At 45.4% G+C, this 13,884-nt stretch overlaps 1 protein-coding gene across 1 annotated transcript in view; it reads right to left on the bottom strand.

Annotated features, from left to right (window-relative positions):
• LOC119383938 (uncharacterized) overlaps positions 1–13,884 on the bottom strand; it is an 84,680-nt gene that overhangs the window by 21,621 nt on the left and 49,175 nt on the right. Inside the window, exon 5 of the mRNA XM_037652214.2 lies at positions 454–622. Coding sequence (XP_037508142.1) covers positions 454–622 — 169 coding nt within the window. The remainder of the gene's footprint in view (positions 1–453; positions 623–13,884) is intronic.

The following is a 13,884-nucleotide window of genomic DNA, read 5'->3' as shown; positions in this document are numbered from 1 at the left end:
CTGGGTTTCGAATTTTCAAATGCGACACATTTTTTAGCGAACATTTGGGACTTTGGTCGTATCTATCTATCTATCTATCTATCTATCTATCTATCTATCTATCTATCTATCTATCTATCTATCTATCTATCTATCTATCTATCTATCTATCTATCTATCTATCTATCTATCTATCTATCTATCTATCTATCTATCTATCTATCTCGCAAGTACGACGTGGCAGATAATTTTCAAAGAAAGGTAAAAAACATCAGGGTCGTTATTTAATCATAAATCATTCAGTGATTTGTCGGAAAACTTTTCCACCTTTTCAAAATATTTTGTTAACAAGCGCGAAGATGTTCAGCTTTGAGGACAGAACTTAAAACAGTATTCGATAAATTGCATTACTTCTTCGAAACACGACACTTTTTAAGTTTTCACTCACAAGATGGGACTTCAGATAAAGGTTACCTGGTACTTGTCGACAGCGTCCACAATTTCCCGAGGGGTCAGCTTCGCCGATACAAGAGCGCAAGTGGCGCCATCCAGCATAGCTGCCATGGGAAACACCAAACCGGACTGGTGTGTAATGGGCAGCGCACCGAAAAAAACATCTCCTTCTCCCCATGGCAAGTGTAACCTGCAGAAATATTATTGCGACAGGAATTATATGGACAGTCTCGGCTGGCTTTTGCCGTCCCCGTCGCCGCCGTCATGCACGTATATATATATATATATATATATATATATATATATATATATATATATATATATATATATATATATATATATATATATATATATATATATATATATATTATGAGACGGCGCCCACTTCAGTAATCGAAAGGTTATATTTCAATGTCCAAAGCGGCGCAGCCCGCGTGACAACGAAGATGATGATTACAATGGTTTCGGTACAGATGAAGATGAACTATATAGTCAGCACTCACACTATTTTCCACCTTCGCGAAAGCGGGCAGCAGGTTAAGGGTAGGAACGCCGAATATATGGTTTCAGGCGAGAGACATGAGCGATCTCGGTGCGACGACGATCAGTAGCCGCGCTGGCTGTGCTTTCTTCATGCGCTCATCAGATAATCTCAGGCTGGGACTTCCTATCGGCTTCGTCGGCTGTCATTTCGTGCGGTCAACCTCTCATTCGTATTACGGACACTGAGCGTTCTTCTGCTGCCGATTTTTCACCGCCCAACCTTGTCACAGCTGCGGATTTTCTCCTGCCTTCAGGGCAAGAACGTGTACTTACGATCAGGTCACGAGACGTTATAGATGGCGACGCGGTGGTTACACCTTGCCAGCGCTGTATTTCTCGAGGCATCGCCATCGCATCTTGTCTAGTGCGGTTCACACGTGGTTATGCAAGCATCACCGCCTACAACACGACGCCAGAAGCCCTACTGCTGCCAGAGGGGACTACTGTTGCCAGCATTACCGAAGACGCACTGGTATGTGTCGTCACTGTTTCAACTGACTCGTCATTTCCACAGTGTACGCCCGCGGAAGGTTCATCGCGTGCTCTAAAGGCCACTTTGAGTACAGATCTCAATCCGACCCAGACTGATGCCTTGCTGACCATATTAATGAAACACAACGCTTGCTTTGACGTTTGTTCCGATGGCCTGGGTCAAACAACAGAGGCCGCTCATCGCATCGACACAGACGGATCTCGTGTCATTCGTCGCCGCCCTTACCGTGTATCAGCTTCTGAACGCAAAGTTATAGAAGAACAAGTCAACGATATGCTCGCACGCAACATTATCAGGCCTTCGGCAAGCCCGTGGTCTTCTCCTGTTGTGCTCGTTAAAAAAAAAAAGGATGGCTCGGTGCGATTTTGCGTTGATTATAGAGCGCTGAACAATATTACTCGTAAGGACGTATATCCTATGCCTCGGATCGACGACGCTCTTGATACTTTACAAGGTGCAGAGTACTTTTCGAGCCTCGACTTGCGCTCTGGTTATTGGCAGATCCCGATGCACGAGTCCGATAAAGAGAAGACTGCAATTGCCACACCTGATGGACTCTTTGAATTCAATGTAATGCATTTTGGCCTCTGCAATGCCCCAGCCACATTCGAACGAATGATAGATACGGTACTGCGTGGATTAAAATGGAAGACCTGCCTTTGCTACCTGGACGACATCGTCACCTTTTCGTCCAGCTTCTCACAGCACCTGGAACGGCTAGACGAAGTTCTGACCTGTCTAGCTAAGGCCGGTCTCCAGCTAAACACTAAGAAGTGTCGGTTTGCCAGCCGCAGCATCAAGGTATTAGGTCACGTTGTCAGCAGACATGGCATTGAGCCCGATCCCGACAAGGTTGATGCAGTACTGCACTTTCCTACACGAACCACACCTAAAGACCTTCGCAGCTTCCTCGGCTTAGCGTCGTACTTCCGCCGCTTTGTGCGTGATTTCGCCACTATTGCAGCTCCTTTGCACAAACTTTTGACCGCGAGCGCAAATTTTGTCTGGTCGGATGAATGCACAGCAGCTTTTCACACTCTCAAGCGATGCCTCACATCGCGGCCAGTGCTTCGGCATTTCGACCCTGCAGCGTCTACTGTCCTACACACTGACGCAAGTGGACATGGCATCGGTGCCGTCCTGCTGCAGCGGAACCACGCTTCCGAAGAACAAGTCGTGGCCTACGCGAGCCGCACTCTTTCTCTTTCGAGAGGTACGGGGATCGATACCCCGCACCTCCACCACTTATGAGACGACGCCCAGTTCAGTAATCGAAAGGTTATATTTCAATGTCCAAAGCGGCGCAGCCCGCGTGACAAACGAAGATGATGATTACAATGGTTTCTGTACAGATGAAGATGAACTATATAGTCAGCGCTCACAATATATATATATATATATATATATATATATATATATATATGCGTAGAAGTCCCGAACGAAAAAGAATTCAGAAAAATGCTTCCGAAGGGCGGAATCGAACCAGCAACCTCTCGCTGCGCAGCGCGTGGCACTAGCCATTACGCCACAAAGAACAGATCATTCAGATGGCTAACGGCGAGCGTTATATACACACCCTTTACCGCTGGCAGGACTCGGAGACGGCAGGCGCTTGTAAGCGTTTCTTCATTACCAGCGAGATGGCGCGAGGAGCACAACGGGCGTCGGGAGCCTTCATGTGCGCGCCTCCGTGCCTCGCGCACATGAAGGCTCCCTAAACGGGCGCATTTAAAAGTCTTCGGCCAGCTCGTTCGCTTCTTCAAATATTTGAGCAGGTAGAACCTTGCCCTTCCGTTGTCTGCTCGCGCGGTATACTCGCGGAAAACGTTTCTTGGCAGTAAAGGGAAAGCTACGGGGCGGAGCGTCTGCACATGTACCGCTACGCGAAGTAGTCCGGTTTGGCGCGCGTCTCGTAACGCCGTGGAAAGTGATGGCTAGCGTTGAATTTCGACGCAAACGCTGCTTAGCGTCCTAAAAAGACAGGGCGTGCAAACAAGGACACAAGAAAGAAGTCAGGACACCACAAACGCCGACTAACAACTGAAGAGACGCACAACGGCTGAAAAGAAAGAAGGCACGAAAACTTATCTGCGCATGCCCATGCAACAGGCGAACCTATCAATCCGGCACGCGTTACGGTCTACGTTGAAGATAACTGTTAAGGCATTTGATTTCATATTTATGCAAGTTAATCGACGGTAGGCTCACGCATGCGTTACCACTATTCTCGATATGCCATGCTTCTATCATCAGGCGCGTTTCTTCATTTCTATGACGGTACAACACTGCGCATTCGTCGAATTTTGGCGTGCACTTACAATCTCGACAATGAAAAGATAGATTAGAAGGTGAGCCTCCTGTTAGCGCTCTCTTATGTTCTAATAATCTCTGGTTGATGCATCGGCCCGTCTGTCCTACGTAGAAGCGGCCGCAGCTGAAAGGGATCTTATACACCACGCTCGTACGGCAATCAGTGAATTTGTTGGTGTGTTTTACGAAACAAATATCGGTCCGCTTCTTGTCTTTTACTCGCTCATTCTTCCACTGAACAGCGGCGCAAATCTTACCTAGCTTATTGGCAGCCGTGAAAACAACATTAACGCCGTATCTACTTCCTACTTTCTTTAGCCTGTGAGACACGCAATGAATGTACGGTATACCTACGACACGTTTCTTCTTATCGTTTTCTGCAACCATGCTCGGACTTAACACAATAGACTTCTTTAAACGTTCAGCGACCGTGGCCACTGCATCACGAGGATACCCTACATCTAAAAGACGCGTAACCTGTGCGTTAAAGCTATCACTCATTTTGTGCTCACACGACTTGGTGAGGGCTGATTTAAGGCAAGACATGGCGATACCGTTTTTTACAACCTTCGAGTGCTTCGACGAAAAATTTAACAGCGGTTTCGAAGATCTAGGAGAATACTGCCAGCACACGTGGTTCTTCTGGAACGTTAAAGAAATGTCTAGAAATTGTATTCCATTATTCTGAGGCACCTCTTTAGTAAATCTCAGCCCACCTCCATTAATTTCAAATTTTTCGCTCACGGAAGTTACCACCTTTTCAAAGTCCTCACCACTACAAAAGATCAAGTAATCGTCCACATAACGAAACACCTTAATAACCGAATTACCTAAGGCGCCTTCCAAAAGATTGTCAATCTTGCTAAGGTATAAATCACTAAGAACCGGAGCAACCTTAGAACCAATACATATCCCTGATTTCTGCACATAAACGCCTTCCTTCCAACCTACAAGCGTCGACTTTAAATACATGGAAAGGATTTCTAGAAAGGCCCCGGTAGAAACACCACATTTATCGGTGAAAACGGTCTGGTGCGCTTGTTCGTTAATACATTCATTAACACAATTTAACAACTCCCCATGCGGCAAAGAATAATACAGGTCTTCAATATCCATACTAAAAGCCTTACAACAGCCGGGGTTCTCCTCGGAGAGGAACTGCACTAGTGCCTGAGAATTACGCATACGAAAAGGGTCTGAAAAACTCAAAGAGGTTAAGCAGTTCTGCAAATAACTAGATACAGCGACTTGCCAGGTGCCTTGCTCTGAAACGATTGCTCGAAATGGGATCTCGTTCTTATGTGTTTTGGCTGAAAAAAACAATTCTAAAGTAAGTGATTTTGCCTTCTTGACATTACAAGCTGTTCTCTCAAGATTATGTCTTAACAAAAGGTCGACAGCACGTTGCCTGACTACCGATGGCTTAAGTTTTACCGTCCTAAAATTCTTTTCTATGGCTGTTAATGCTTTTTCTGAGAACAAACTGTCCGGCATAATTACAAAATACCCTTCCTTATCTGAAATTACTGGCCTGAGTTTCTTTTCGACACAGTAATTAACCAAAGGCTGGACAGGATCAGAACACTTGAGATGCATATTTGAACCTTTGATGCTAGCAACGCAGTCTGAAATGCAGTGGGAACGCTCTTCTTCAGGAACAAGTCTAGTGATTGTACGCGGCAAACTTAAAACGTCTATTGGTTTCAGGTTCGGCTTAAAACAGTATTTAGGACCTAAGGCTAGGGTTTTACGGTGACTAACATCTAAGGCAGCTCCTCCAAGGACTAGCAAATTATTTTGCGATGAAACAGTAGAAATAATCTTCCTCTTACATGGTTGGTCCGTGCTAGAACTTTTTCATGGTTTTCTAAGAATAGAGTTTGCCCAGTTGAAGTTCAACTGTTGTGCGGGTTTCTGCAACCATCTACCGGACATGCCAGGAGGATATGTGCCATATTGACTGCGGAATCATGGCGTCAAGTGAGATTTTACCAGGAATGCCTCAAGGTCCGTTGTTCGACTTCGCGTGACGATCGCCGCCAGAAGCAGATGTACGCCGACTGGATGAGGGTAGCTAACCAGCATGCGGAATTCATATGGAGGGTAAAACTTCGAGAACTTCAACCATGTAAGAGGAAGATTATTTCTACTGTTTCATCGCAAAATAATTTGCTAGTCCTTGGAGGAGCTGCCTTAGATGTTAGTCACCGTAAAACCCTAGCCTTAGGTCCTAAATACTGTTTTAAGCCGAACCTGAAACCAATAGACGTTTTAAGTTTGCCGCGTACAATCACTAGACTTGTTCCTGAAGAAGAGCGTTCCCACTGCATTTCAGACTGCGTTGCTAGCATCAAAGGTTCAAATATGCATCTCAAGTGTTCTGATCCTGTCCAGCCTTTGGTTAATTACTGTGTCGAAAAGAAACTCAGGCCAGTAATTTCAGATAAGGAAGGGTATTTTGTAATTATGCCGGACAGTTTGTTCTCAGAAAAAGCATTAACAGCCATAGAAAAGAATTTTAGGACGGTAAAACTTAAGCCATCGGTAGTCAGGCAACGTGCTGTCGACCTTTTGTTAAGACATAATCTTGAGAGAACAGCTTGTAATGTCAAGAAGGCAAAATCACTTACTTTAGAATTGTTTTTTTCAGCCAAAACACATAAGAACGAGATCCCATTTCGAGCAATCGTTTCAGAGCAAGGTACCTGGCAAGTCGCTGTATCTAGTTATTTGCAGAACTGCTTAACCTCTTTGAGTTTTTCAGACCCTTTTCGTATGCGTAATTCTCAGGCACTAGTGCAGTTCCTCTCCGAGGAGAACCCCGGCTGTTGTAAGGCTTTTAGTATGGATATTGAAGACCTGTATTATTCTTTGCCGCATGGGGAGTTGTTAAATTGTGTTAATGAATGTATTAACGAACAAGCGCACCAGACCGTTTTCACCGATAAATGTGGTGTTTCTACCGGGGCCTTTCTAGAAATCCTTTCCATGTATTTAAAGTCGACGCTTGTAGGTTGGAAGGAAGGCGTTTATGTGCAGAAATCAGGGATATGTATTGGTTCTAAGGTTGCTCCGGTTCTTAGTGATTTATACCTTAGCAAGATTGACAATCTTTTGGAAGGCGCCTTAGGTAATTCGGTTATTAAGGTGTTTCGTTATGTGGACGATTACTTGATCTTTTGTAGTGGTGAGGACTTTGAAAAGGTGGTAACTTCCGTGAGCGAAAAATTTGAAATTAATGGAGGTGGGCTGAGATTTACTAAAGAGGTGCCTCAGAATAATGGAATACAATTTCTAGACATTTCTTTAACGTTCCAGAAGAACCACGTGTGCTGGCAGTATTCTCCTAGATCTTCGAAACCGCTGTTAAATTTTTCGTCGAAGCACTCGAAGGTTGTAAAAAACGGTATCGCCATGTCTTGCCTTAAATCAGCCCTCACCAAGTCGTGTGAGCACAAAATGAGTGATAGCTTTAACGCACAGGTTACGCGTCTTTTAGATGTAGGGTATCCTCGTGATGCAGTGGCCACGGTCGCTGAACGTTTAAAGAAGTCTATTGTGTTAAGTCCGAGCATGGTTGCAGAAAACGATAAGAAGAAACGTGTCGTAGGTATACCGTACATTCATTGCGTGTCTCACAGGCTAAAGAAAGTAGGAAGTAGATACGGCGTTAATGTTGTTTTCACGGCTGCCAATAAGCTAGGTAAGATTTGCGCCGCTGTTCAGTGGAAGAATGAGCGAGTAAAAGACAAGAAGCGGACCGATATTTGTTTCGTAAAACACACCAACAAATTCACTGATTGCCGTACGAGCGTGGTGTATAAGATCCCTTTCAGCTGCGGCCGCTTCTACGTAGGACAGACGGGCCGATGCATCAACCAGAGATTATTAGAACATAAGAGATCGCTAACAGGAGGCTCACCTTCTAATCTATCTTTACATTGTCGAGATTGTAAGTGCACGCCAAAATTCGATGAATGCGCAGTGTTGTACCGTCATAGAAATGAAGAAACGCGCCTGATGATAGAAGCATGGCATATCGAGAATAGTGGTAACGCATGCGTGAGCCAACCGTCGATTAACTTGCATAAAGATGAAATCAAATGCCTTAACAGTTATCTTCAACGTAGACCGTAACGCGTGCCGGATTGATAGGTTCGCCTGTTGCATGGGCATGCGCAGATAAGTTTTCGTGCCTTCTTTCTTTTCAGCCGTTGTGCGTCTCTTCAGTTGTTAGTCGGCGTTTGTGGTGTCCTGACTTCTTTCTTGTGTCCTTGTTTGCACGCCCTGTCTTTTTAGAATGAATACTTACCAACTAGCTCAGCTCTCTGTTATTCTGCTTAGCGTGTAAGGTACGGGTAAAAGGCGCGACTTTTTCACGCACGCAAAAACGCAAAATGAGAACGTATAAAGTAAAAGAAATACATATATCTCGCTTGTGAGCGCTGCGTTCCGCCTCAAAAAGCTACATGTAGAAAATGAAGGATTATTTCATATATCTCACGCAGAAAATACGGACGCAATTGTGGCACTACATTCATTAGTTGTAGGATACGTGCATTGTGGCTCTGTAGTCTTCGCTTCATTGCCAAGAAAAGTTGTCCGCGAGTATAGTTGCTGCCGTGGGGCAGATGTTTATGCAGCGTAGCAACGTGAACATCACGGGTCGCTTTTCTTGCGATCGCATTCATTGCTTCGCCATTGCGGCGAAAGTGTGATTTTTTTGTAAAGCGTGACAGTATTGAGAACTGGGAGAGTTGTAATTGATCCAGTTTGTGTGAGCGCTGCGTTATAACGTAATGAGCATTGCACTCATAACTGTGAGTGCTTCAGCAAGTTTTTCAGGCACTTATATCTGTAGCTACTGCGCAGTTTGCGATAAAAATGCTGAAAAATATTAAGCGAGGCTCCTATGAGTTACAGATTTCGGTGGCGGCGGCATAGTTCCCAAAAACGAGGCGCCAGCGAGTGAAAGAGTTCGAGTGTGCACAAATGAAGCCCTCGATTTTCACAAGATACCTCGCAGGCGTATTTATTCGTGTAAAGTGGCAAGTCATCTGGCCTGCGCCAGCGGATAGCCTTATTTTGCGTATGATGTTTGGTGCTTATCTGCTTCTTTTGCGCTGTGCTTTAGAAAACCGTGATTTCAATATTTGCGTTCTTCGTGAGGCATAAAACTCAGGGCCAGCAACTGCGGCGTTTCTACTTGCAGACAGGCGCAATAGTTTTTCACGCCTGTTTATACTCTAAGAATGAAACAGATAGGCATGACATATCGCACGCAAGGAATAAGCTGTCTACTTGTGTATTTCATAATCCTTGCCGATTTTTCCGACCAGATTCTACTTCGGCACGCCTTGGTTCATATCACGTGTAGTTCCGGTCTGACGGTACATTGTGGTCGCGTTTCCTGCGCACCGGGCGCGATCAGTTCAGATGTCACGCTTAAAACTCCATTATGAATATCGCGAATTCTGTGCAACTTTTGTGATTTCGAAATGTGGGTGTGCCATAAACTAGCATGCACTACCACATTCTAATATAAGCAACTTTTTCAAATCAATAAATAAAAAGTTAATTAACGAGGTCTTGTTACATAAACGGGTGAATGTCGTTTTAGCTGCGCCAAAGTATTTCGGTTTCGACGTAGAGTGCGCGTGCGAAAATGACAGGAACCTTAGCATCTTTGTAAAAAAAGCTTGTATTTTCTGCAAAAAAACTACCCTGCATAACTTACACCGTGTCCTTGGCGAAACACGCGAAACGCTACAATGATAGTAGCACTTGACGGCGGCTTTGTTAATTGCAGCTTTCGCCACAGTTTTATTGTAGTAACTCTTTGTATTTTGTTTCATTTTTGCGAAAACCATTTCCTGTCAACAGATTACGTGAACACACGTCTGTACCGACGTCAAGACAGAAAAGTTGTCGAAGTCCCAGTGAAATCCACTTGCTGACACACTGCAGTTCCAAGCTTGTTTCCTATCTGCCTTGCATGTTTATCACCTCCACGGGCGTATGTTCGAAATGTACAGGATCAGAAAATAGTGCGCCAGGAAGTCGCTTCCGCGCAAAACGCAATCGATACCTTTTGTTCCGGGGCTCTAAAGCTGCTTGCGTACGCAATCCCTTGCGTTCCTTTGTATTCTCCGTGGGTGTGAGTGGGAGTACTAAGGAACGCAAGAGCGTGCGCACGCAAGAGGCTTGTGGTCCCCGGGAATAAAGCTCTCTAATAATGGTTTCATAACAAACTCAAGCTCAAGAGGAGGCCATAAGTACGATCAGTAGCTCCACAGACTTCGTCAATGCCTTGCAAAGCCTTGAAGATTCTTTCATCCGGGCGGTCATCAACAGAGTCGAAGGGACTCGACGGTATTCTTCTTGAACCTGGCAGTTCATTCTGTTCCTGCGGTCTGTTCTTCCGTCATTGTGTCTAATGAGCTTCGCGTAGAAGTGTATTTGGTGTACTTCGCGTGGAGGAGTGTGGTGATGTGTTTGCCCATGAAATGGGACCTCACAAATTTGAAAACAGAGGTGATTGAACAGATTCACAAGGAGATCTGCTCTCAGCCATCTGAAATAGTACTTGAAATGATACAGCGCATCACGCGAAAAACAGAAAAAAACTGCCGAGCCCGCCAGACGAAAGGACAGAGGGCTCTGTCCTTTCGTCTGGCCCACTCGGCCGTTTTTTTTTTGTTGTTTGTTTTTGTTTTTCCCGTGATGCACTGTACCAGTTCGATTACGACGAGCCAGCTCACCTAATTATCAACACTCATCTGAAATGGCTCGTCATCTTCTGGCATGAGTTTTAGCTTTACCTGAGGAAGTAAGGGCTGCTCGGAACTGTCTAGTTGCGGTGCTCTATTAGCGTATCCCTTCTTTTAATCTTGGCTGAGGAGGCATCACGCTTGTCGCTAGGCTTTCATCACTATCTCAACGCTTTATAAAAACCCAGAAGGCTCGTGAACAAGGTAGATGGAAAAATGAATGTGAGGAAATGGTATTATAAAAGCTGACTGAATCTTTCTATGTTAGAATAACTTGTACATGACCCTTTTGTTCTCATAAAATAGGCACTAATCTAATGAACATCTAGATTCGTGTGTATGGAAGAGACCGTTTGAAAGAATGAAAAGCGGACAATGAAATATATCCATCGGGTTGACGAAGTAAATGTTGGGGAAAACGATGTTTTAACAATTGTGAATAAAATTTATTCTGCACCTTGTACTACTCGGTTTGCGCTCTCTGTCAGTCTACAGTCCTTTTTTAGTCCAGATAGCATGCAGTTTGCGTGCTTTAGCCTAAATAAATGTTACCTCAATAAATAAGGTCAGAGATGCCTTGTTCCAATATGTACAAAATGTCATTAGTCAATGAATTCAAAACGCCACAAGAGGATGCTCCTTTTTATGATAGATTCATCGCGATGAATTCGTAGGCGCCAGTTATTTCTGCGTCAATTTTACGTGTCCTGCTTTGGAGCCGAATCACTTATATGGCTAGATTTCTACCAGTTTAACGGGGTATGGATAGCAAAGCCAGGTGTATAATTACTACTGCCCGTAACTCTGTTAGATTTAAAGCAAAGTATACCAAATTTTGCATGCTGATTGAATTGAGATTTGACTAAACGTTTTATGAATTTGGCTTCAAAATAGCGAGCCATTTTAAAAAATAATAAATAAATTCTTTTATAACTATTATTTTTGAGGGAACATTTGTGAGATGTTTTTGCATGTAAAAAGGCGAAAACTCTTGTGGTGTTTAAATGTTCACGGGGTGGCTTTCTGAACCAACATAACAACTGTAGGCATGACCATTCCTTAGTGAAAAACTTAGATGTTTGACGAGTGGAATTTTAAAGCCTTTTCTAAAGAAAAATATTTCATAAAAATTAAATTCTGGCGGCGACACTATTCTTTTCCTTCAGAAAGGGCGCATGACATTCGGAAACAAGTCGCAGAAATCTCCACATGATAGATGCAGCGGTTACAGAGAAAATGGTCCTTTTTTGTCGAAAAGTAGTGCTTTGTAGAAAACGCCATTTAAAGTTCGAGTTACCGTGAAGTCTAAAATGGTCCTGCTGCATATTCTTCGCCATTATTCATAATGGTCACCAAGGCATGTCTATTATGCGATATTCAGATGAGTTTGCACCTGCATCATCAAAAAAGAAATCTCGCGGAGCGCTTCCAAACTTGGCAGCACTTGCACTCACTTGCGGCGGTTCGGTGTGTTGAATGTACACTGTGATGAACTGGTTCCCACAGAATTTTCGCGTCTTGCATGGATTTGCTGAAAACCGAAGAATTTATGCGTCCTCACTGCGCCTGTGAGACAGATCACAGCTGTGAGCCGCCCTAAATGGCAAGAATTGCACAACGCACGAGCACAACGTGCGTATGGCAACGGCGGTAACGCGGATGTAAACACTTTCGCGCGCAAACATGAGCGACTATCACATCCCCCTTTGACCTAGAATTGAACTAGCTAAAAATACTACCATGATTATACCTATACATGCGCTTGAGTGTCATTACATTCACAACAAAGCAAACGCTACAACGCCTTGCCAAAACTCGCTCCGTAAGTAGGTGCACTCAAGGGGTCAGGCGCGTTTGGCGCCATTTTTAAATGCTTTCCGTGGTGCATATGAAGGTGCAACTTCGTGGACACACTTGTCAAGAATGCTGGAATAACGTCCAATGAAAATTGAAAAGTCGCATTTTCAGTCAATTTTGCGCTTCTTGACCCCCCTTAAAGGGGTCAGGAAGCGCCCCATGGGCTTGTTGAAAAAACACATCCTGCGGAAAGCTGACACGGCTATGAACTGCTCTGCCAAATGTTACAGTCGTGCGCGCCGCGTAAAGGCCACAAGCCGAGCGCGAAGTTGCCGTTTCCTCAGGCGCCCTCTTTTCAAACAGAGGCCGGTTCTCACTCTCGTCGGTGGGCGGGGCGTCGGCACGTTGACGTCGCGGATCTGCCAGCTTATGTCGCAAGAGACAAAGCATGCTTATTGGCCGATAGCCGACGTAAATCGAGAGCGGCGTTCAGATCAGATGCGCTTCTTGCCGCGGGGTGCCGCCACTTGCCGGCGCCGCATCCTCAGTACACGGTAGCCGCACTCGCGCAAGCGAATCACAGCGGGAGAGCGATCGCGTTTCATGACGCGCGCTGACGTAACTTCTTTCCCCCGTGCCATCCCTCCCTGTCTAGCTTTCAGTGCGCTCGTCGGCACGAGAAAAGAGAGAAAGCGCTGGGAGCGTGCGCCACACCCCCATAACTCCGCTGATTCTTGACGGATTCGAGAAATTTTTGCGGCAATCGATTCGGGAGGCAGTAAACTCCGATACTGAGGTCATTAGATCATTACTTGGAAAAGTGGTTCATGACCCCTTTAAGCAAACCAGTAATTTGCTGAAGTTGTAGGGATCACGCCGCGCGAAGTAACGCTACGCGAAGAGAAGCTACGAATGTAGATGCGGCCAAGCCAGATTTCTCACCCCTCGCATATGCGCGGCGTCACACTGGCGAAAGGAGGCCTTAGTTTTTAAACCACGGAGCTGCTTAGGGGTTAGCCGTGTCCGCGGAGTGTCTGGTCGTCACGAGGACCGCACATCTAGTACCCCCGCAGATTCTCCGCTGGGTCAGGTGGCCTTGCGGCGTAGCGAGAGTGAGGCTCGAGAGAAAAGGGAAAGGAATGCACTTCGCCGAACGTATCGAGAGAGAAGTTCGCTCGCAGGAGTAGAAGGTGAGGAGCGTGGTTATGTGCTTGCTTGGATGCGCAGAGGGCATACATTCAACGACGCCGCGCCAAACTTACTTGGCGAAACATGCATGTTATGCACAGCAGCAACGCTGCTGCGCTCTAGCGTGGCCGTGATAATAATGCGCGTTTTGGGCGAGTGCCAGATGGAATGGGCCACGCCAGCAGTGGAACGCTAGTGTAGCGTTCCAGCACAGCTAGGAATTAGCATACCGTTGCGGGAGATTCAAATGACTTAACCCGAAGAACGAAAAAAATGGGCGCGTATCTGCGTGCTTCGCTGCAAATGTCGTCGAAAGACGATAGGCTTCTGCCGGCAGTACTACATGATTCC

Source organism: Rhipicephalus sanguineus, chromosome 2 (assembly GCF_013339695.2).
Source record: "Rhipicephalus sanguineus isolate Rsan-2018 chromosome 2, BIME_Rsan_1.4, whole genome shotgun sequence".
Lineage (NCBI taxonomy): Eukaryota > Metazoa > Arthropoda > Arachnida > Ixodida > Ixodidae > Rhipicephalus > Rhipicephalus sanguineus.
The sequence above is the reverse complement of the archived record's forward strand: the minus strand, read 5'-3'. Positions and strand labels throughout refer to the sequence as shown.